We start from the raw sequence: 25,104 nt of genomic DNA, 5'->3' as shown, positions 1-25,104 counted from the left end.
GCTGTCTCACTGGCTTTATATTAACTCGCTATTAGCTATCTATTTGGTGAGCCAACTAGCCGGTTAGCTATTAGCTATATGCATTATTAGTTATCTTTCTATCTATTTGAGTTACTTCAGGGTTGATTGAACGCTGGCGCATGTGGCTGCCGCTGCTCACCCACAGAAAAACATACCCTGTGACTGTAAAGTGACCTTGAGAGTTGTGAAAGGCGCTTGTAAACTCAATGTATTATATTATTATTATTATTCAATCTAATGAGGTAAAAAGAAGAAGATAAATAACTTAATTAATTAATATATTTCATTTCTAAGCGCCTTTCAATACTGTCAAGGTCACTTTCGAGTCACAGCGGCAGCCACATGCGCCAGCGTTCACTCAACCCGGAAGTAACTCAAATAGATAGAAAGTTAGCTAGCTAGCTAACAGATAGCTAATAGATAGCCAGCTAGACTGTTAGCTAACTAGCTAGCTAGCCATATAGCTAATAAATCGCCAGATATATAGCTAGCTAATAGATAGCAAATAGATACCAAATGGATAGCAAATGGATAGCAAATAATATGATAATAATAATAATAATAATAATAATAATAATAATAATAATAATAATAATACATTCCATTTATAAGCACTTCTCAAAACTCTCAAGGTCACTTTTCAGTCACAGGTATTAACCATGAACAGGTGACCAAGTCAGATGAAAAACAATGGAAGCTCGGTAGTTCTAGGAGGCTTTTGTTACACTAATTGTGAACTTAGTGCCTCAACTAAATATTATATTCGATGTCATCAAGTCATACCCAGGAAAAGGAAGCGTTCCGGTTATTTTTATTGTTGTACACGGTAATTAGCTTGGCAGCGGCTACCTCCTGCGGTTTTGGGCCGCGCGCGATAGAAAGCAGGGCTCCTCAAAAGATTCGTGCTAAGATAGCAGAGGATAAAAGTTTAAACTAACAAATGGAACGGACTCTGCGACCGGCTTCATCAAAGGAACGCTGGGACTTTGTGCAAAGAATGTTTGGGCTGCAATTACGGTGACATGTGCACCGCTGTATATTTTATCGCTTTTATTTAGGGTAGCCTCTCATTTAAAGCTTGTATATAAGCAGCCGGAGGACTGGAACGGAGCCCCGAGCTAACGTTAGCCGCGACGGCTTGACCTCCTTGTTGGTTCCAGATTCCTCTTTTGGAAAAAAAATCCCAGCTGGCTAAACCTTAGACTTTCTTTTTTTTATCAGAAGAAAATGAGTTAATTCGTAAATTATATGGGTCTTGAGTTATATGAGCTTGAAATGAGGGTGGCGGTCCCAAATACAATGCAATACATACATATTGGTTTATATAGCGCTTTAACAACGGCTGAACTGGAACAAAGCGCTAACATAGAAAAAAGATAAATGCTGCTACCTTGAGGAAGGGAAAAACATTCCCAGAGGTCATGGCCAGCAATTTATCGGCACCCAAACAAGAAAAATCGAAACCCGAATAAAGTCGGGAATGGCTCTCTGTGTCATATTTTTAATTCCCGAATAAATTTGTAAATGGCAGTGAGTGAGTTAAATCCATAATTTTTATTTTTAATTTTAATTTTAATTTTAATTTTAATTTTAATTTTAATTTTAATTTTAATTTTAATTGTGATCGTGATTGTGATGCATAGTGATTGTGATTTTTTTTTTTTTAATTTTTTAATTTTAAATTTTTTTTTATTTTAATTTCGATCGTGATCGTGATTGTGATACATAGTGATTGTGAATTGTGAATTTTTATTTTTATTTTTATTTTTATTTTTATTTGTATTTTTATTTTTATTTTTATTTTTATTTTTATTTTTATTTTTATTTTTATTTTTATTGACATGCTTAGTCATGCTATTCCACTCCACTCCTCTAGGTGTCAATAGCTACCATCCAGGTGCAAAATGCCACACATGTTAAACTTCTTTTTTTCCGCTCCGTTGTACAGTTCTGGAGTTCATTGGATAGTATAAACATATATATATAAATATTTATCCAGATGTATGATCTTTTTTCATTTCTGACAGGTGGCGATCAAGTCAATTCGAAAGGAGAAGATCAAGGACGAGCAGGATATGGTTCACATCCGACGTGAGATTGAGATCATGTCATCACTCCGCCACCCGCACATCATCTCTATATATGAAGGTGATATAATAATAATGCATTTCATTTATAAGCGCCTTTCAAAACTGTCAAGGTCACTTTACAGTCACAGGATAAGTTTTTTTCTGTGGGTGAGCAGCGGCAGCCACATGCGCCAGCGTTCACTCAACCAGGAAGTAACTCAAATAGATAGAAATCTAGCTAGCTAGCTAATAGATAGCCAATAGACAGCTATTAGATAGCTAGCCAGTGAGCGAGATAGCTATATAGCTAGCCAGATAGCTAGATAGCTAATAGAAAGCTAGCCAGCTAGACAATATAGCTAGGTAAAGATCTTTTTTAGCTAGCTTTTGTAGCACTAGCTAGCGAGATATCTATATCTATTTATTTATCTAGTCTTTGAACTATTTATTTAATTCCAGTAGTGAAATTGGCTTTTTTTGCTGTGTCAAATTTAGAAAAATATTTGTGCTCGGTATTTTAATATGTGAACATGAAAGGTAATATGAATATATTCCTCACTTTTTTTTAATATGTGGAAAAATAACCAGACAGAAAAACCTTAGCTATTATATTGCCATGAGATAGCAAGCCAAATAGCTAGCTAGATAGCTAATAGATAGCTAGCTAGATAGCTAGCCAAATAGCCAACCAGCCAGCCAGCTAGACTGCAAATAGATAGCTAGCTAGATAGCTATCCAAATAGCCAACCAGCCAGCTAGCTAGACTGCTACTAGATAGCAAATAGATAGCTCGGTAGCGAGCTAGATAGATAACTGATATGACGTGAGCGCCGAATAGCTACGCGCGCTTCATCACACATAAATACAAACGCACAACTTCCCCCGGATAAAATTGTCATGTTGTGACATACATACAGTTATTTAAAAATAAAACACCTGGGATGTAATTCAGAGTTTGGATGGCTTTGGCAATGGCCTTTGGGTGCGTGCGTTCACATTCGCGCGCACCCGAGGGATTGCCTCTCCCCACATCTGAAAGATCTCATCCATGGTCTTGATCTCCCCGGCCAGACATCTGCCGATACTTAAAAGACGACTGCAGCTGGAAAGCATACGGCACTTGTGGAAATGGCACGTGGACCTTGTTTGTGCGTGTGTGTCGGCCGATATGGCAGTTGTACGCGTGTGCGCCCGGGGTAGGATTGACCTCCCGTCACCCGGGCCTGCGCAATGTCTAACTGTCGTCCATTGGTGATACTGAGAAAGAAATAGAGCGAGAAAAGATCTTCCCTTGGCGCGAAAGGAAGCAACTGTTTAAAGGACAACCGACGCCTCCGGACAAGTTGTGTCCATAATGTGTAAAATGGCTTCAAATGACTTCTACTGAGCGTAAGATTCCACCGCATACAGCTATATTTTACCTTTTAAGACTCGCGCTGAATATTCCGGAAGTCTTGTTTTTGAGTTGGTGACGAGTCCGTACTTGACGTCACTGAAGGAACGCCCCTGACCGAAAAAAGGACACATTGTAGCAGTCCTTCCATCACGCCAATGCATTTTGCTGTACTTGTTTGGTTTGAAAACTCCGTGTTGTACCAAAAAGAGGCAGAAGAGGGCGACAAAGCTCCGTGTAAGGAATTAATCAACCTGTGGAAACGGGCTGATTAATTCCTGATTAATTTTCTGGGACACTACACGTCAGTCTTGAGCCATCAAAACGACCCAGAAAACCTTCTTTAATCGATTGCAAACATGTATGCTTTCCTCTTCAGAACTATTTGAATCATATTCATAACTGGATGGGTAACAAGAAAGCATATTCTCCGAATCTGAAGCCATTGTTTTGATTCTCATGCAAGGCAAGACGTCTTGGCGTGACGTCACAAACTGGGGGCGGGACTTTCTGAAAATGCCCAATTCGCAGCTCAATGTTTTGCAGATTTAACTCATTTTTATTGGTGTTTTGCATTTGACTAAAAATATCATACTGCGTGTTTTGGGTATTTTAGATGCTATAAAACGTGTTTCTGATGTCAGTTAGGAAACAAAAAAGTGATGTCGGTTGTCCTTTAAATATCAAAATGGGTCATGCTTAGAAAAAAAACATGTGGGTGTTTTCACATTTTTAAAACACATTACGATGTCTAGGGTCCTTGAAATGGCGGGGAGGAAAAAAAGCTTCTGCACGCAAATGCTGACATTTGAAATTGAAGGCGCTTTTATAGAGTCTGCCGAAGCTTGAACAAAGTGGAACAAGCTACCGAATGTCTTCACCCTGAAGGAAATTTACCATCAGGTCCAGTTTTCGTGTGATCAAGAGGTCGAAATGCGTTAAATAATAACCCTGGATAAAATATGTCATTAAGTGAACGTTACAAACAAACAAAATAAATAAACAATCAGTTAAATAAATGAACAAATAAATATCAGCATAAATAAACAAATAAATAAATAAATAAATAAATAAATAAATAAACACATTCATCTGTAAATAAATAAAGAAATAATAAATTGAGAAATAAAGAAATATATATATATATATATATACAAATAAAAAAACAAATAAGTAAAATAAATAAATAAATAAATACATACATAAATAAATAAATAAATAAATAAATAAATACATAAATACATAAATAAATAAATAAATAAATAAATAAACTGATAGATCGCTAAATAAAAAAGCAAATAAAGCTGACTTTGACTTTGACTTTTGACAAATAAGCATACAAATAAATAAATAAACAGCCAAATAAACACATAAATATACACAAATAATTACATAAATACATTCACATGTAAATAAATAAATAAATAAATAAATATTAAGTAAAGAAATAAATATCTTGACAAATAAATTAACAAATAAATGAACCAATAAATAAAAGAATAACTAACTAACTAACTAACTAACTAACTAACTAACTAACTAACTTAATAAATAAATAAATAAGCAGCCATATAAACAAATACATCTATACATACAATAAAATTAAATAAATAAATTCACGTATAAATAAAGAAAATATATAGAAATATAAATGAACGAGCGAATACATAAATTAAACAGAGAGAGACAAATAAGTAAGTAAACAAACAAATAACACAAATAAAATAAATGAATAAATAAATAAATAAATAAATAAATAAATAAATAAGCATACAAATAAATAAATAAACAGCCAAATAAACACATAAATATACACAAATAATTACATAAATACATTCACATGTAAATAAATAAATAAATAAATAAATATTAAGTAAAGAAATAAATATCTAGACAAATAAATTAACAAATAAATGAACCAATAAATAAAAGACTAACTAACTAACTAACTAACTAACTAACTAACTAACTAACTAACTAACTAACTTAATAAATAAATAAATAAGCAGCCATATAAACAAATACATCTATACATACAATAAAATTAAATAAATAAATTCACGTATAAATAAAGAAAATATATAGAAATATAAATGAACTAGCAAATACATAAATTAAACAGAGAGAGACAAATAAGTAAGTAAACAAACAAATAACACAAATAAAATAATAAATAAATAAATAAATAAATAAATAAACACATTTATCTGTAAATAAATAAAGAAATAATAAATTGAGAAATAAAGAAATATATATATATATATATCCAAAAAAAACAAATAAGTAAATAAATACATAAATAAATAAACAAACTGATAGATCGCTAAATAAAAAAGCAAATAAAGCTGACTTTGACTTTTGACAAATAAGCATACAAATAAATAAATAAACAGCCAAATAAACACATAAATATACACAAATAATTACATAAATACATTCACATGTAAATAAATAAATAAATAAATATTAAGTAAAGAAATAAATATCTAGACAAATAAATTAACAAATAAATGAACCAATAAATAAAAGAATAACTAACTAAATAACTAACTAACTAACTAACTAACTAACTTAATAAATAAATAAATAAGCAGCCATATAAACAAATACATCTATACATACAATAAAATTAAATAAATAAATTCACGTGTAAATAAAGAAAATATATAGAAATATAAATGAACTAGCAAATACATAAATTAAACAGAGAGAGACAAATAAGTAAGTAAACAAACAAATAACACAAATAAAATAAATGAATAAATAAATAAACAATAACAAATGAATATAAATACACACACATAATTAAATAAATACATGTGTGTGTAAATAAATAAATAAATAAATAAATAAATAAAACATACAAAAATAAATAAATACCTGATACTACCTGGCCCACATCGTGGTTTTTTTTCTTTTCCCCCCCGAATGCTTTTTCCCCGCAAAAGCTCTTAATTCATAGTACATGCTAAAAGCTAAACAATTCCTACCAAATTCGTTGAAAATACATATTGCTCACAGTCAGCGATCCGTGCACTCTGTGCACGGGGACTCCGAGGCCCTTTTGATTCGTGGCCTCGGGCGGCTATTTTTATGCCCGTGTCAACCCGGCCGTTCTTGACAGCTGCCGCCGTACAATGGCCGGCAAGCCGCTTCGTGCGCCAGGCGCCAAACTAGTCCAACCGCTGTCCTTTTTTCTTACGTTTCAACGTCCAGAGGTTGTTGTTGTTGTTGAAGGGGCAGCAACTTTATAAACTTCTAAGTGTGCCGACTCCGACACAGGCAGGCACTGTTGTTCCCTCGCCGCATAAACGTAAACAAAATCCCCGAAATGTGTGTGTGCGCCCTTTTCAAGAAATCCCTCGTGCGACCTCATGTAAAGCAAAGCCGAACCAGCTGTGTGTGCAGTTGTACCGCACCCTTTCTACACTTTCACGCTAATTCCATTAGCATGCTCCGGGTACATTGAACAGAGATTTTGTTGTACTCCCCCCAGCCGGCTCGCTGACTTTTTAAAACAACCACTCAAAGCATACCGTGTTATCCAGTAATCGTTTGAAAGGTAAAATGTATTCTGTCTTTTCAACGGAATCCAATTCTGCTCTGAAAAATCGAAAGCACTGATGTGCTAACAAAGCAAAGGCTAATTTATGTATTTATTTTTTAGTGGCATCCCGTTCGCACCATCAATAGTTAAATGCTTTACGTCGCCATTTTGTCAAGATGTGGCATCATCAAGACGCGATGTCCCTAAAATTCCACACTCTCATCAAAATAAAGCGGCCAAATACAGGCTAGCATTTATGCTAATAAACAGAATACATACATAATTAAACACACAAATAAATAAATCAATGAATTAATAACAGATGGCGGCCATTTGCACTGATCACAGCTCCAAGCGATTTGTACAGAAGATTCACGGAAGACTTATTTTCTCTCCCAGATAAATGCCCCCCCCAGCTATGAGACATCACACAAAAGCAAAAGGAACATTCAGACAATCCGGCAACATTTTTCCCTGGTTGAACTCCAAATTGTACTTATTTTAGGGTAGACTTTTGATCTTTCAAAACGGCTCAAAGCTAGCATTCATGCTAACACACAGTTTATTCTGGTGTTGATTAATAGGCTCTGTCCCAATGAATGCCCCAACACATCAATACATCAATAAATCAATAAATAAATACACAACTAACTCAAGAAAGAAACAGAGAAAGAAAGTGAGAAAGTGAGAGACAGAGAGAGACAGAGAGAGAAAGAAAGAAATATGTTTGATCTTTCAAAACGGCTAATAGCTAGCATTCATGCTAATACACTGTTTATTATGGTTTTCATTAATAGGCTCTGTCCCAATGAAATGAATAAATAAACAAATACACAACTAAATAAATACATAAATAAGTAAAAAAAGACAGAAAGAAAGACTTCTGTTCTTTCAAAACGGCTAAAAGCTAGCATTCATGCTAATACACTGTTTATTGTGGTGTTGATTAATAGGCTCAATGAAATGAATACAGTACATCAATAAATATACAACGAAAGAAAGAAAGAAAGAAAGAAAGATGTTTGATCTTTCGAAACGGCTAATAGCTAGCATTCATGCTAATACACTGTTTATTATGGTTTTCAATAATAGGCTCTGTACCAATGAAATGAATAAATAAACAAATACACAACTAAATAGATAAATAAATAAATAAGTAAAAAAAGACAGAAAGAAAGACTTCTGTTCTTTCAAAACGGCTAAAAGCTAGCATTCATGCTAACACACTGTTTATTGTGGTGTTGATTAATAGGCTCAATGAAATGAATACAGTACATCAATAAATATGCAACGAAAAAAGAAAGAAAGAAAGAAAGTAAGTAAGTAAGTAAGTAAGTAAGTAAGTAAGTAAGTGAGAAACGAGGCAAGAAACAAACCAAGAAATACAAAAATAAATGAATAAAATTCAGAAATTACTTTTTTTTCCTTCCCGGGATTCTTTAGTTGAACTTCAAATTGTACTTTTTTTTTGGGGGGGAGACTTTTGATCTTTCAAAATGGCAAAAAGCTATCATTCACGCTAATGAAATGAATAACTAAACAAATACACAACTAAATAAATAAATACATACATAAATAAATAAATAAGTAAAAAAAGACAGAAAGAAAGACTTCTGTTCTTTCAAAACGGCTAAAAGCTAGCATTCATGCTAATACACTGTTTATTGTGGTGTTGATTAATAGGCTCAATGAAATGAATACAGTACATCAATAAATATACAACGAAAAAAGAAAGAAAGAAAGAAAGAAAGTAAGTAAGTAAGTAAGTAAGTAAGTAAGTAAGTAAGTAAGTGAGAAACGAGGCAAGAAACAAACCAAGAAATACAAAAATAAATGAATAAAATTCAGAAATTACTTTTTTTTCCTTCCCGGGATTCTTTAGTTGAACTTCAAATTGTACTTTTTTTTTGGGGGGGAGACTTTTGATCTTTCAAAATGGCAAAAAGCTAGCATTCACGCTAATGAAATGAATAACTAAACAAATACACAACTAAATAAATAAATACATACATAAATAAATAAATAAGTAAAAAAAGACAGAAAGAAAGACTTCTGTTCTTTCAAAACGGCTAAAAGCTAGCATTCATGCTAATACACTGTTTATTGTGGTGTTGATTAATAGGCTCAATGAAATGAATACAGTACATCAATAAATATACAACGAAAAAAGAAAGAAAGAAAGAAAGAAAGAAAGTAAATAAGTAAGTAAGTAAGTAAGTAAGTAAGTGAGAAACGAGGCAAGAAACAAACCAAGAAATACAAAAATAAATGAATAAAATTCAGAAATTACTTTTTTTTTCCTTCCCGGGATTCTTTAGTTGAACTTCAAATTGTACTTTTTTTGGGGGGGGAGACTTTTGATATTTCAAAATGGCAAAAAGCTAGCATTCACGCTAATGAAATGAATAACTAAACAAATACACAACTAAATAAATAAATACATACATAAATAAATAAATAAGTAAAAAAAGACAGAAAGAAAGACTTCTCTTCTTTCAAAACGGCTAAAAGCTAGCATTCATGCTAATACACTGTTTATTGTGGTGTTGATTAATAGGCTCAATGAAATGAATACAGTACATCAATAAATATACAACGAAAGAAAGAAAGAAAGAAAGAAAGAAAGAAAGAAAGATGTTTGATCTTTCGAAACGGCTAATAGCTAGCATTCATGCTAATACACTGTTTATTATGGTTTTCAATAATAGGCTCTGTACCAATGAAATGAATAAATAAACAAATACACAACTAAATAGATAAATAAATAAATAAATAAATAAGTAAAAAAAGACAGAAAGAAAGACTTCTGTTCTTTCAAAACGGCTAAAAGCTAGCATTCATGCTAACACACTGTTTATTGTGGTGTTGATTAATAGGCTCAATGAAATGAATACAGTACATCAATAAATATGCAACGAAAAAAGAAAGAAAGAAAGTAAGTAAGTAAGTAAGTAAGTAAGTAAGTAAGTAAGTGAGAAACGAGGCAAGAAACAAACCAAGAAATACAAAAATAAATGAATAAAATTCAGAAATTACTTTTTTTTTCCTTCCCGGGATTCTTTAGTTGAACTTCAAATTGTACTTTTTTTTGGGGGGGAGACTTTTGATCTTTCAAAATGGCAAAAAGCTAGCATTCACGCTAATACAGAGTTTATTGTGTTGTTGATTAATATACTATACTCTGCCCCCCCCCCCCCCCCCCCCCCCCCCCAAAAAAAAAGATGGCGTCCATCTGCACTGATCACAACCCCCTCAGCGATTTGTCCAGAAGACCCACAGAATATCGTTTTCTCTATCGGATGCCCCCCCCCAAGCCCCCAAGCCTCCCCCCCCCCCTTGCGCTCCTGTTGGGGAATGTGGGAGTATGGTGAGAAATATGGTGACACGATGTCGATGTGCTTTGGGTCAAGGGCTTCGCTCGACACAACGGCAGAGCGTCTGATTGAGAACTCCTTTTTTTTTTTTTTTTTCTTGCCGGGTCTGTTTTTGCTGACCCGACGTCCCCCCCCCCCCGGGAGTTGGACTCGCTCTTGATTGAGTTAGCAATCACGCGTGAGGTCTGGTTTGAGTTCCTTCTCATGAAGACGTGGGATATTCTCATCTAAAAAAAAAGTCAGATTTGTCTCTTTGACACGTCCGCAACATGCCGTGACCAAGTCTTTCCGTCATCCCTCAGTGTTTGAAAACAAAGACAAGATCGTGATCGTCATGGAGTACGCCAGCAAGGGCGAACTGTACGACTACATCAGCGAACGACGGCGCCTTAGCGAACGGGAGACGCGACGCTTCTTTCGACAGATTGTCTCCGCTGTCCACCATTGCCATAAGGTAAGAAGCCATTTTGCTTTTCATCTTCGGGATGTTGATGAAAAGGTTTCTTCAGTCGTCATCTGTATTGCTTTTGAAGGTGTCCGACGTTTCGGTCCTCATCCGAAAAGCTTCGTCAGCGAACTAAAATTTTGCCGGTAGCTCTGGCTAGTTCGCTGACGAAGCTTATCGAAATGAATAACGAAACGTCCGACACCTTCAAAAGAAGTACAGATGACGGCTGAAGAAACCTTTTCATCGATGGATCACTTATGTACGACTGAGTCAAAGTCGACGTTAGCTTTATTGTCAAATATGCTAATATGCATGACATCCAGCACAGATGAAATCACTGTCCTCTCGGACCCAGCGTGCAAGGCACTTATAATGACTTTGACAAACATAATAATAATAATAATAATAATAATAATAATAATAATAATAATAATAATAATAATACATTTCATTTATAAGCGCCTTTCAAAACTCTCAAGGTCACTTTACAGTCACAGGATAAGTTTTTCTGTGGGTGAGGAGCGGCAGCCACACGTCTCAGCGTTCACTCAACCCGGAAGTAAATAGATAGAAAGCTAGCTAACGAGCTAGTAGATAGCTAATAGTCAACAGATATCTAGCTAGGTAGCTAGCTAGATATATCGCCACCTAGATAACTACATAGCTAATAGAAAGCTAAGTAGAGAGAAAACTAGCCAGCCAGCTCGTAGATAGCTAATAGATAGCCAACAGATCGTTAGTTAGATAGCTAGCCACCGAGATAGCTATGTAGCTAATAGAAAGCCTCGCCTATTTCTTTTCCCCCCGACTTGGGTTGCACATGTCATGGGTCAGATTCATTGGGGCCAAAATAACAGGATTTTTATTCCCTAATAATAATAATAATAATAATAATAATAATAATAATAATAATAATAATAATAATAATAATCCATTTGATTTCTAAGCGCCTTTAAAAACTCTCACGGTCACTTTACAGTTACAGATCAGTTTTTGTGTGGGTGAGCAGTGGCAGCCACACACGCCAGCATTCACTCAACAACAGAAGTAACTCAAATAGATAGAAAGCGAGCTAGCTAATAAATAGTCAACAGATAGCAAATAGTCAACCAGCTAGACACCCAGCTATATAGCCGATAGATAGCTAGCTAGCCAGTCAGATAGCTAAGCCATCCAGATATGTAGCTAGATAGCTAATAGCTAGCCAGTTAGATAGCTAGATAGCCAGCCAGATTTACCCAACTACAATAAAATAATCAAAACCCCAATGGACATGGGTACAATCAGATATCAATATCAATGTCGATTAGAAAGTGTACAATGGGTCCTTCCTGGTCTTTTTACATTATGTTGCTCACTTGAGCTATCTAGCTGGCTATCTGGCTATCTAGCTAGCGATATAGCTGGCTACCTAGCTAGCCACCTATTAGCTAGCAACCGAGCTAGCTATATATTTGCTATCTATAGTGTTTTTTTGTCTTGCCTTAAGGTGCCGTTGTTATCAATGTTGCTCATATGCTAACTAGCTAGCTATTTGCTATCTATTATCTATCATTTCCATTTCGGCGGCTTGCGACGTATTTCGCGGACGCTCGAGAGGAAGGAATAATGCAACAACCTGTCGTTTTAAACACTGTACCCTCTTTGTGACATGAAGCGGCCTCCACAGACGTGTTCGGGATGTTGTTTTCATGGACCTCCGCATCGGACTGCGCGAGGGGAGACAGTTAATCTGTAAGCGTTGACGCCGTATGCTTTTCTTGGCGTCGAGAGAGTCATCTGTTTCTGAGTGAAGACGGAACACGGGATCGTTTAATCCCGGTTTATACGTTCTGATGACAGCGCAATGCCAAGTCCCCCCCCCACCCTGATTTAGTTCTATCCTCATCTGACGCATTAGTGGTGGGCTTTCTAGGATACCCCCTCTAAAACCGGCCGAGATCCACCTCCCCCTGGGGGGATTTGGCGTCACGTCAACCCGGTTTTTCCACACCTCAATAAATCCTTTTGGAATCTGTGGGGTTCCACGGCCCCGGAGATAAGAATGATGTCATGGTCCCTACAGACCAGAGTCCCTCGCAAACAATGGTCTCCACGTCCTTATGAGTTAATCTCAAATCTGGGCTGGACGGAATGACTCAGCGCCGCTAACAAGCAAGCAAACATTTCAGCGTAGGATCAGAAAATCGGGCCTTCTTGTGAGGAGTTTGCATGTTTTCTTGGTGCCTGTGTGGAGTTCTTCGGGTACTCTGGTGTCGTCCCATATTCCCAAAACACGCATAGCAGGCTCATATAACATTCTAAATCTAAGGTGTTCTGATCTCAGTCGTACAGAGGTGGTCCATCGATGAGTACGTTTCTTCAGTCGTCATCTGTACTTCTTTGAAGGTGCCGGACGTTTCGCTTCTTATCCATCTTTTGCTGGTAGTTTTGACACGATATACAGTAAAGTCTCGTTATATCGATATCGGATATATCGATAGTCCCGGTTATATCGATACTATTTCTATGCACGCACGGAGAAAATTACATGCAAACAGGGTTGGATATATCGATAGTCCCGGTTATATCGATATTTTTTCGGACTCCCTTGAATATCGATATAACGAGACTTTACTGTATATTCCTACTGTCCAGACGTGGCGGTGCCAGACTCTGCTATGATTGGTCCCTGCTCTCAGGTTGGGGGGAGCAGAGGACTAGGCGCAAAAAAAAGTAATTTATGTTGTAGAAACAACAAGTGTGTCCCCACCGGAGGGTCCCGTTTATGTTTTACAACAAGACAAAATCGGAAAAGCACATGTGAGTGTTGCGCCCTCCACTCTGGTAATCGGGGGAGATATGGTGTTGTGGGATTCAGAAAAAAAAAACACAAGAGAAGCGGTGTACGTCTTGACTCAACCGTGGTTAACTTCGAATGCCCAGAGGTAATACAAACGTAGGCGCACAACAACTTCCTGTCCAACAATGTAAATCGGTCCAACGCGAAACACTTAACGAAGCAGGCTTTCCTTGTTTAAAGGACAATCGACACCATTTTTTTTGTTTCCTAACTGACATCAGAAAAACTTTTATAGCATCTAAAATACCCAAAACACGCATTATATTTTTAGTCAAATGCAAAACACCAATAAAAATGACTTAAAGTGCCCCAAAACTACTTCAAAATGACCGAGTTTCAGAAGGTCCCGCCCCCTTGTTCATGACGTCACGCCAGGATACTCCTTCAAAAACTGCCTTGCTCCAGAATCAAAACAATGGCTTCAGAGAGTTCAGATTCGGAGAAGATGCTTTCTTGTTACTCATCCAGTTATGAATATGATTCAAACAGTTCTGAAGAGGAAAGCATACATGTTTGCAATCGATTAAAGAAGTCCTTCCGGATCTATTCAAGCCGTCAGGACTCCAATGTAGCGTCCCAGAAAATGCACAAGATGGCGCCCAAGTTCCGTTGGAAATGGGCTGATTTGTCTGCTGGGAATTTGTGTCAACTCGTATCAAATAGTAGTCTTGGTGCAACACCCAACGATTCACCATCGCATTATTTTTGTGTTTTCCTTCTAATTTCGCCATCAACACGAATCAACACGAATCAACACGAAGTTTTCAGACCAAACAAAGTACCCAAAATGCATTGCGCGTCGCTTTCTCATTCAGGGGCGTTCCCTCCATGACGTCACTCAGGGCATCTTCACCAACTCGAAAACAAGACTTCCTGAATATTCAGCATGAGTCTTAAAACGTAAAATATAGCTATATGAGGTGGAATCTTTGTAAAATACGCTCAGTAGAAGTCATTTGAAGTGATTTTACAAATTATGGACACCACTTGTCGGGAGATGTCGGTTGTGTTCGTATAGCGAATTGCCCTCACGGTGTCGTTACTTTTCTTTTTAGGAAGAAGAATTAGCGCGAAGCCTCATCTTTGCTCACGATTTATTTGCATGCCTTGTTTTCTTTCAGAATGGAGTGGTGCACAGAGATCTGAAACTGGAAAATGTGCTACTGGATGAAAACTGTAATATTAAGGTAGAAAAAAAAAAGTGTCTTCAAATGATTCTCCAGCGATAGATAAATGCCAACCTTCTCTCATTCGTTGGCTCTTGCGATCTTCTGCAGATTGCTGACTTCGGCTTGTCCAATCTTTACCACAAAGACAAGCTGCTGCAAACGTTTTGCGGCAGCCCGCTCTACGCTTCGCCGGAGATTGTCAACGGGAGACCATACCGCGGACCGGAGGTAAGCGCCAGTGACGCAGAGGCTATAAAACGCGCTCGCGAGTTTCCATTGGATCAAGCCATCGTGGTTATGAGCATTCAATGGCGGATCTCACAGCACCGTCACCGAAAGAAGGGCGGGGCTTTTTTTTGGGATGGAATTATCACCGGCGGGCGTAAAAATATGGGAGGGTGGGACCGATCTAAATAATGGCCTTTTTCCTCCACCGTCCCATTTTTTATTTAGGTTTATTTATCGATCGATTAATTGATGGATTAACTCATTCACTGCCAGACAATGTGCAAATATGTGTCCAATCCAGTGCCTGGGTTTTTGTCATTGTCACTCGAATTCCAGGACCCACAGAATATTAGGTTTTAAGACTAAATAAACATTGCAATACAGCATAAGAAACCTTAGAGTCTTTTCTTTCATCAGAAAAAAAATCGTTAATTCCTAAGTTATATCAGTCTGGAGTTATATGAGCTTAAAATGAGGGCGGCTGTCCAAAATACAATGCAATACATACATATTGGTTTATATAGCGATTTTAATAATAATCCATTTGATTTATAAGCGTCTTTCAAAACTCTCAAGGTCACTTTACAGTCACAGGTTTAGTCTTTCTGTGGGTGAGCAGCGGCAGCCACATGGGCCAGCCTATTATTATTACCTATCAATTAGCTAACGAGCTAGTTTTCTATCTGTTTGAGTTACTTCTGGGTTGAGTGAACGCTGGCGCATGTGGCTGCCACTGCTGAAGCTGGAACAAAGCGCATACATGGAAAAAAGGAAATGCTGCCCCCTTGTGGAAAAGCAAAAAAAAAAACATTGCCAAAGTCCATGGCCAGCGATTTATCGGCACCCAAGCATGAAAAAACAAAATCCGAACAAATTCGGGAATGGAGGTCTATGTCATATTTTTAAATTCCCAAATAAATTTGTGAATGGCAATGAATGAGTTAATATAACTATTTATTTATTTATTTATTTATTTATTTAGTTATTTATTTATTTATTTATTCTGTTCATTTATTTATTTTTTGTTTATTTATGTATTTATTTATGTATTTATGTATGTATTCTTCTGACTTTTCATTCATCTGTCCGTTTATTTATTTGTCCATTTATTTATTCATTCATTTATTTATTCTTCTGTCTTTTCATTCTTCTGTCCATTTATTTATTTGTTTATTTATTAATTTTTGTGTTTATTCATTTTTTTAAATTTATGTATTTATTTATGTATTTTTATTTCTTCTCATTCTTCTGTCTATGTATTTATTTATTTATTTATTTATTTATTTATTTATTTATTTATTTATCCTTCTGTCCATTTATTTTTTCTTCTGTTCTTTTATTTATTCTTCTGTTTATGTATTTATTTATTTACATATTTTGGGTTTCCACCTTGAAGTTACCCTTTGAAAGAAAGAGAAAGTGGACGATAGGCGCCGCTTCCTCTTACCTTAAATCTAATTGGATCGGAATGAGCAGCAGAGCCTCAAAGGGCGCTTGTGGTCATACGGTGAAACCTTGTGATGCTCAGGGTTAGCATTCATCTTTTTTTTTGTCCAAGTGTTTGAGTATCTAACGATACAAAATCATTTCCGTGATTTTATTCTCTCGGTCTGCCCATCTGGACGAAGCTAACTTTCCCACGAAGGCAAAATTCACTATAATTTCCTTTGAGTCCGAAACAACAACGACAAAAAAAGCAAAAGCCTCACCGTCCGATCTCCATTGCAAATTACACATCCGCAGTTGGTCTCGGGCCACAAATTACAGCAAACGCTTTGTCAAAAATAGCACGCAACAATTGGTCTTTGAAAGGGGAGTAAAAGAAGCTATTTGCATAAAACAGCAAAACCCTTCACTAAATCGCCATGGTGGTGTGAGGTTTAATTTTGGATAGTGCTTACAACACACTCCTGTTACCACACAGTTATGCTGATGAGGTGATACCACCGCAGCCTCTGGACAGTAGGGATATTAATATATATACGGCCAGAGCTACCAGCAAATTTTAGTTTGCTGACGCAGCCTCTTGGATAAGAAGAAGAATCTGTACTTCTTTGAAGGTGTCGGACGTTTCGCTTCTTATCCAAGATGCTTCGTCAGCAAAGTAAAGTCTTTTGCTGGTAGTTTCGGCCCTATATATATCCCTATTGTCGAGACATGGCGGTGCCGGACTCTGCTATGATTGGTCCCTGCTCTCAGGTTGGGGGGAGCAGAGGACTACTCTATTGTCCTGACTGATTACTTCTATTGTCCTGCCTGAGTATGAGGTCTACGACTGGCCTAATTGCCCCATTTGCTCTGGTATCACCTCATTAGCATATCTAAGTCTATGTTGCCTAAGCAGTCTGTTGTACGAACGATCCAAATTGAACCTCACCCCACCGTGGCGGTTCAGTGAAGGATTTTGCTGTTTTATGAAAATAGCTTCTTTTACTCCCCTTTCAAACCATGTATTTTCTTTCGCTAAGATTTTAACTTCATTGTCGTCAAATGAGTGCTTGCTAGCTTTTAGGTGCATAAGTACTGCCGAATGAGGCCCACTTGTGTCAAGACTTCGCACAGCAACATTCCTTCGATTCTGTCATCCTGCCCCCCGCCAATCACCGGCTATCTGCTAGCATCTTGACCGGTTTCATCCGCCCGACCGCCGTACGCTCCCACGACGTTCCCCCTCACACCTCGTCACGCCCCAGACACAGAGTCTTATGTAACCGGGGATTCAGAAAGCCGCATCGCATTACGTTGGTGGTCACAAAAAGACTCACTTATGCCTGACGAAGCGGGACAGGAAAGGATTTATCAAGATGGAAAGGAGCCATTTCCCACCGGAGCGCCGGCACGTCAACACACACAAAAACGACGTGCCGGTGAGGCATCGCAAGGGAGGGCGGAAAAAAAGACATTCGAGCGCTTATTAACGTGGACATAATCTCCGAGGCGTACCTCAAGGGTCTGTTCCGAGTCCGGTTCTTTCCACAACATTTATTTTAATGCCATGAGTCATTAATCACATCAAGACCACTAAGTCGCCGTTGCATAATATCGCATTCCTGAGTTTAGCCGCATGCATAGGTACAGTCAAAGTCAACCTATAGCTCTTCATGAGTTACAAATTCACTTATTGGGTTATTTTATTTTGTATTTTTGGGTGGAGGGGCAGTAGAACACACTGGTGGGTATTGTCAAATTGTGGCGAATAGATGCCCCAAACAGCCAAAATTTGGCAAATTCACTCTCTGCACGCCTAATTCGCAAAAACTGGAAAATTGCCTTTCCTGACACAACCCTCTGTATTTATCCGGGCTTGGGACCGGCACAATAAGTCACTGGGTTGTGCCCCCTTGTGGCTACGTGGCTAGTTGGCAAAATATTTTGCAAATTTAATCTCTATGTCCCTCATGAACTAAAATTTGGCAAAATTACCCTCTACGCGCTTAATTAGCCAAAATTTGGTACATTTACACCCCACGCGCCTAATGAACAAAAAAATTGGGAAATTTTCTCTCTGTGTGCCTAATTAGACAACATTTGATGGTCCTGTTTGGTGTTTCTCCAGGTGGACAGCTGGGCACTGGGGGTACTTCTCTACACCCTGGTGTACGGAACTATGCCGTTCGACGGGGGCGACCACAAAAACCTCATTCGCCAGATTAGCAACGGTGAATACAAGGAGCCCACGCAATCCTCAGGTAGTACGCAATCCCTACCGCTTTGGATCACAAATGTGTTTTTGATTGATACGACGTACCTCAACCGTCCGTATTGCACCCCTTACATCGGATCATGTTGTCATTGATCAAGAGATACTGACAGTATCCATATTTTGGTGTTTGACCGTTCCTTAGACGCACGGGGCTTGATCCGTTGGATGCTGATGGTGAACCCCGAGCGCCGAGCCACCGTGGAGGACGTCGCCAATCACTGGTGGGTGAACTGGGGCTGGAAGAACAGCGTGTGTGACTGCGACGCCCAACGGGACCGCGGCGGCTCGCCCATGCTGGCTCGCTTCATCGACTGGCAGAACCGCACTGAGCCACGCGGTCCCGCCGCCAAACCGGCGCCCCTGCCACCGCCGCTACTGCGCCAGAGGCCCAAAAAATCCAAGAAAGAAAACGTGGAGGAAAACAGACAAGCGGACGGCGGCGGTGAAGACAAACCGGGTCTGAAGAGACCCAAAGGCATCTTGAAGACCAGGGTGACGGGGGAGCAGAAGTCGGCCGGCCCGGACGAAGGCCGGACGGCCGGTCCTGAGCAGGCGGAAGGCGGCAGTGAGGCATCCAGTCCCGATCGAGAAGAAGAAGAGACGCCTTTTGGGGGAGGCTCGCCGGCAAAGATGGCGCCCACCCTGCCCAAAAAAGGCATCTTGAAGAATAACCAACAACGGGAATCAGGGTACTACTCCTCCCCCGAGCGTAGCGAGTCTACAGAGCTACTGGGGGGAGCGAGCATGACTCTGCTCGCCACCTCCCCGCCCAAGAGAGCCATGGGAAGGAAAGGCATCTTGAAACGCAACGGCAAGTACTCCACCTACAGCGGCCCACCCTCAGCGGCCGCTCTCGGCGACCCCCCTTCCGCCGCCGACTCGGGCCTGTCGCGCAGTCAGAGTCGACCGTCCAGCATCGTGGGCGAGGACGGCGGTTGCAACAAATCGGCCGAGTGGCACCCTTCCGCGCCGCACCTGCGCCCCAACATCCGAGCCTGCGTGTCGGCCGAGAACCTGCTGCACCTGGCCAACTTTGCTAGCTTTCAGCCGTCGCCCGCCGCCCTCCAGGGTCCCAAATTCGGTCGGGCTCCCAGAAGCAAAGGCTCCCCGCGGGACAATGGCAGCTTCTCCTTGCTGGGGGACCTGGAGGACATGACTCAGGTGTACCAGCAAGCCTTGGACATCAGTAGCAATCTCACCTAACACCTGGGACTGGAAGCACAACTGTGTGTGTGTGTGTGTGTGTGTGTTTGTATGATCAGTCTTGTGAGGACCACTAACATTTTATACCATACGTAGTGAGGACATTTTTGATAAGTGAGGACCTTTTTGGCCGGTCCTCACACGTTTTTTCATTCTAAAGGTTTCGAGAGGGTCTATAAACACATCTGTTAAAGTTTCAGAGAGGTCCTCACAAAGTCACCCAAAAAGATTTTTTGGTGTGTATTTTCCTTTCACTTGGATACGCACACTTTCTAATCACTGTGTGTGTTTATGTGTGCGTGGTTAATGAGAGGAAAACGTTCATACCACAAAAAGTCAAACTATATTTTAACCAAATTCACCACAGGGGCGAGGACTTTGAATGCACCCATTCAGAAACCTTACTCCTGCTGTTATTTCAGTTTCAAGTCCACTTTTTATTTCTTTGTTTTTAAAGAAGTTGAAGTGGGAAATGGGGTGACATGGGGTGACGGTGGTCCTCACAACACCATTGAAACAGGAATTTGTGTGTGTGTGTTTGTGTGTACGTGTGTGTGTGTTTACAAGGCATTAACGACCAGTGCGTTACTGGGATTTGTGAGGTTTTCCAAACAGGGCTGAAATCTTGATGCAATTGTGAGGCATAAACACACACCTTCCTGTACCAATGTTTTTGTGAGGACCAGGTAACTCCAAACACACCCACACACACATTCCTGTTTTAACGTTTTTGTAAGGTCCATGTAACTCCACACACATACACACACTCATATGTGTACTACGGAAGCGTATTGGTCACCCTTCCCCCCAAAAAAGGTCTAATTCCATTTTTTACATTTATTTTGCAGGAGAGTAATTTTAAAGTTTTATTCCTGCTACCACAATGGCTCCGCCCATTTCGAAATATTTCGCATTCTCGTCCACTGCGCTCGATAACTGGCCAAAAATAGCATTGAGTACAATTGAACGGAATCATGTAAAAAAAAAAGTCTTGCTCTAAAATCATAGGTGAAATAGATAACAGCGCCTCCACAATTTTTTATTATTTTATTATTATTATTATTATTTTTTTATTATTATTATTGTGTGTGTGTGTTACAGCAATACGCTCCCGTTGGGTACACACTCAAGTGCACTTCTCAGGCCAATGGAATATTCATCAGGGCTTTTAACAGAATCTGACCCGCACACACACACACACACACACACAAACGCATACAAACACCCACACAAATGCCACCCAAGTATGTTTCTCAGTCTCCGCTCCGCTGTCCATTTTCTCACCTCGCTGCGTTTCCACGTTTACACACTCAGTAAGAAGCGCAGAACTCCCCCTACAGGGAAAAAAAAAATCAAAAATCTGGTCATCCGTTTACAAAAGCACCTTAAAGAACTCACACAGAGCACAACGGCTTTTGTGATCTCGACTTACTTTTTTTGGCATTTTTTGGGAAGACATGATTTTGAAAAAAAAAAGCAAACCAGGGTCTTATACCAAGAAAAAAAAGTTGCTGATTTATTTATTCATATTTGTGTTGCTTTTTTGTTGTTGTTCTTATTGTGCAAAACTTGACGGGCGTTTGCTGTTACTGGAATGGAAACTGTCCATGTACGGATCCGATATGTAGAGTAGTTTCATGAATGATGAAACTGACATGCATAACTACGTCCGTGCATTGTATGTTGCAAAAAATTAACGTTTTGTATTCTCGGGGTGTGAAGCAGAGTATCAAACGTCCTTATTACAACAGAACTCAGAAAGGGGAATCGAATGTCATTGGAACCGGCTGGAATGATACAGTGTCAATGTTATAATCGCAATATATCGCGAGTGCCGATATTATTTTCATTTTCATTTTCATTTTCATTTTCATTTTCATTTTCATTTTTATTTTTATTTTTATTTTTATTTTTATTTTTATTTTTATTTTTATCTTTATCTTTATCTTTATTTTTATTGTTAATGGTTATTTTTATTTTTTTTATGGTTATCTTTATCTTTATTTTTATTTTTAATGGTTATTTTCATTTTCATTTTCATTTTCATTTTCATTTTCATTTTCATTTTCATTTTTATTTTTTATGGTTATCTTTATCTTTATTTTTATTTTTATTGTTCATGGTTATTTTTATTTTTATTTTTATTTTTATTTTTATTTTTATTTTTATTTTTATTTTTATTTTTATTTTTATTTTTATTTTTATTTTTATGGTTATCTTTATCTTTATTTTTATTGTTAATGGTTATTTTTATTTTTTTATGGTTATCTTTATTTTTATTGTTTTTATTTTTATTTTTATGGTTATTTTTATTTTTATTTTTATTTTTATTTTTATTTTTAGTTTTACTTTTAGTTTTAGTTTTATTTTTATTTCTTTATTTTTTATTTCTTTATTTTCTTGTTTTTTGTTTCATGTTTTTTATTTTCATTGTTGTTTTTATTTTTATCTTTATTTTTATTTTATATTATTTTTTAAATGCAGAACACACAAAAAAATCATTTCTTGCAACGGCAAACCAAATTGTTTATTTTTCATGCCGGAATGGAGGCAGGCATTCACTGATAATGTCTAGTTTCAGCTTGGTTTAGTTTAAGTGACTGCCCCCTATAGGCCTGGAGGTGCACGTGCCACTTCTGGTTCACTTGTGTTGTTTCTGCCTGTTTTTTTTGTTTATTTATGTTCATAATATTTTTTTTCCTCCCTTCCAAAGACTTTGAAATGATCAGAATGGTTAACATTTCAACCCAAAGTGCCATTAATACACCAAGAGTGTACTTATGGACATTTTTTTTGTAGGTTTACTCTCTAGTGGTCAACAAAACTACCATGATATTTGTTTAAACCTACTGCTGACTAAGCCAAATGTTGAGTCACACCAGACACACAGGTGTGGGTGCGGCCCATCCAGCGACTCACGTTGCAATTATTCGGGTATTGTTTTGATAGAAAGTTGAATTGCGGGAAAAGAGGAAAGTGAAAAAAAGAGCTTGGTGGAATGTGTTTTTTTTTCTCTTGAGGGACTTGTGAGGTAGTTTGAAATAGATGAGTGATAGTCGGAAGGTAGATGGAATATTCTCCCACCAAAGATATGAGAGAAAGCTTTGAAATAATTCCCCCGTGGGGTGGGGGTGTTGCGAGGACCCTCCGGGAATCCCCCATGACTGCCGCAGGAGCATGAAATCATGTCTGCATTGACATAAGCTCATGTTTTTTTTTTTTTTTTACCCACCTCCACCTTGAGGTTGTTCATGCAAATGGCGGATGTTTGATTGACAGCATCCTTAAAATGTTTGGGAATGAATCGGAATGTTGATGGTTTGAAGGGAGGTTGCTGTGGTTCTGGTGTGTCCCCTCCCCCCTGCAACAAAAAAAAAAATATTAGACACATTAATTGTATTGCAATCGATTAGGGGGATGCAGGTTGGGCATTTTTTTTATTATTATTGTTAACTGGATTTACAGTGATCAGATTATACTATGTTAGTATTTTTTTCTTTTATTATGCTTCTGTTTTTGATTTTACAAAATATAAGAACTTCTTTTTTTTAATTACAGTGATACCTCGGTTGACGAACCCCTCGGATTGCCAAATTTTCGGTTTCCGAACGTTACATTTATGACAATTTTAACTTGGCATACATACTATTTTTCAGGATACACACGGAGCTGCCACAATGAGTGATGTGTCGTTCGCGAACGGGCCCGTTCTCCTAACAAGAAAATGGTGGCCGGCTTGTTTTGGTCGACCATCACAAAAGTAAATAAAACAACTTTATTATACTGTACAGTTTATTTCTTTAATTATATTACCACACCACATTTATTATACATAAAATAAGGAATATTTTGTGCAGTTTTAAGGCTTAGAAAATTAGAAAGTAGAAAATTATGTTTTATGGGGACCTGGGAACGCATTGTTCTCATTTTAATGGTTTCCTATGGGAAATACATTTTTGGGATACACACTTTTCGCTTACACACTCTGTCTGGGAAGGAATTAAGTTCGTAAGCCAAGGTATCACTGTGTTATTATTATTTTTATTAGATTTTTACAGCCAGGCTGCAAACTTTTTTTTTTCCATTTTATTTGGTCACAGTTTTCCCCTCTTTTTGTAGGCTCACAACCAACTTGAAGAAACCAAAAATAAAAATAAAAAAGGAAAATGTATTTTTACCAAAGCGCATGTGTCCGAAAAATATAATAAAAATGCTGGAAGAATACAAAGACAACATAACTGGAATAATGTCTGCAAGAAGTGGAATCATAGGGAAACTTTGACTGGATCATTTTATTACAATATAAATACATTAGTATTATTATGTTATTTAAATATGTTTTCTTTCCTTGAAGCTCATTACTCTTGTTGCCATGAATTTTGTTTTCCGTTGTGTGCCTTTGGTGTCTCCTATGTATTTTTTGGGGGGATCATGCAAATGATTATCAACATGGTTTTATACTTGTATTTATTGGTGATCAAGCCATTTCCTTTCATGCTTTTTAGCCTGTTTTTTTGGGAAACAGTGGATGTTTCGAGTCAGTATCATCTCATTGTGAAGGCAACAAATCGACTTCCAAATGTGCCAACTCCCATAGTGTCTTAATTATTATTATTAATATTATTTTTTTTTTTGGGGGGGGCGACCAGGGTTCAGCACAATCTCTGCAGAGCTGTAACAACAAATCAATAAACGGATCTGGAATGACATTACATGGCCATGTTGTTTTTTTCTTTAAAGGACAACCGACACCATTTTTTGTTTTCTAACTGACATCAGAAAAACGTTTTATAGCAGGGGTGTTAAAGTCATTTTTTGCCGCGGGCCACATTGTAGTTATGGTTTCCTCTCGACGGCCGTTATGAATTTGGGGAACCCATTAGAATGTTTAAATCCCTTCAAATATTACATTTAGAGCACACAGCAAATTAATGAATAACTCGTTTTCAAATCTGAAGTCAAGAATAATGACTTTTATTGTAGTTGACATCCAAAAAGATGAAATTTTGGCTCAGATTTTAGCAATCATCATGGAATTTAACAAGTTTGCTTTTGCGGGCCGAAAAAAATGATGTGGCGGGCCGGATTTGGCCCACGGGCCTTGTCT

The 25,104-nt window shown here is 37.8% G+C and overlaps 1 protein-coding gene across 1 annotated transcript in view; it reads left to right on the top strand.

Annotated features, from left to right (window-relative positions):
- Positions 1–21,779, top strand: part of nuak1b (NUAK family, SNF1-like kinase, 1b) — a 30,300-nt gene extending 8,521 nt beyond the window's left edge. The window contains exons 2-7 of the mRNA XM_088997036.1: positions 2,049–2,169; positions 10,707–10,858; positions 14,816–14,881; positions 14,972–15,091; positions 18,648–18,780; positions 18,937–21,779. Of these exons, the coding sequence (XP_088853162.1) occupies positions 2,049–2,169; positions 10,707–10,858; positions 14,816–14,881; positions 14,972–15,091; positions 18,648–18,780; positions 18,937–19,997 (1,653 nt within the window). The 3' untranslated portion in view covers positions 19,998–21,779. The remainder of the gene's footprint in view (positions 1–2,048; positions 2,170–10,706; positions 10,859–14,815; positions 14,882–14,971; positions 15,092–18,647; positions 18,781–18,936) is intronic.
- Positions 21,780–25,104: the final 3,325 nt, after the last annotated feature.

This window comes from Hippocampus bargibanti, linkage group LG05 (genome assembly GCF_051943395.1).
Source record: "Hippocampus bargibanti isolate YZ-2025 linkage group LG05, ASM5194339v1, whole genome shotgun sequence".
NCBI lineage: Eukaryota > Metazoa > Chordata > Actinopteri > Syngnathiformes > Syngnathidae > Hippocampus > Hippocampus bargibanti.
This window is presented reverse-complemented; position numbering and strand designations above follow the sequence as displayed.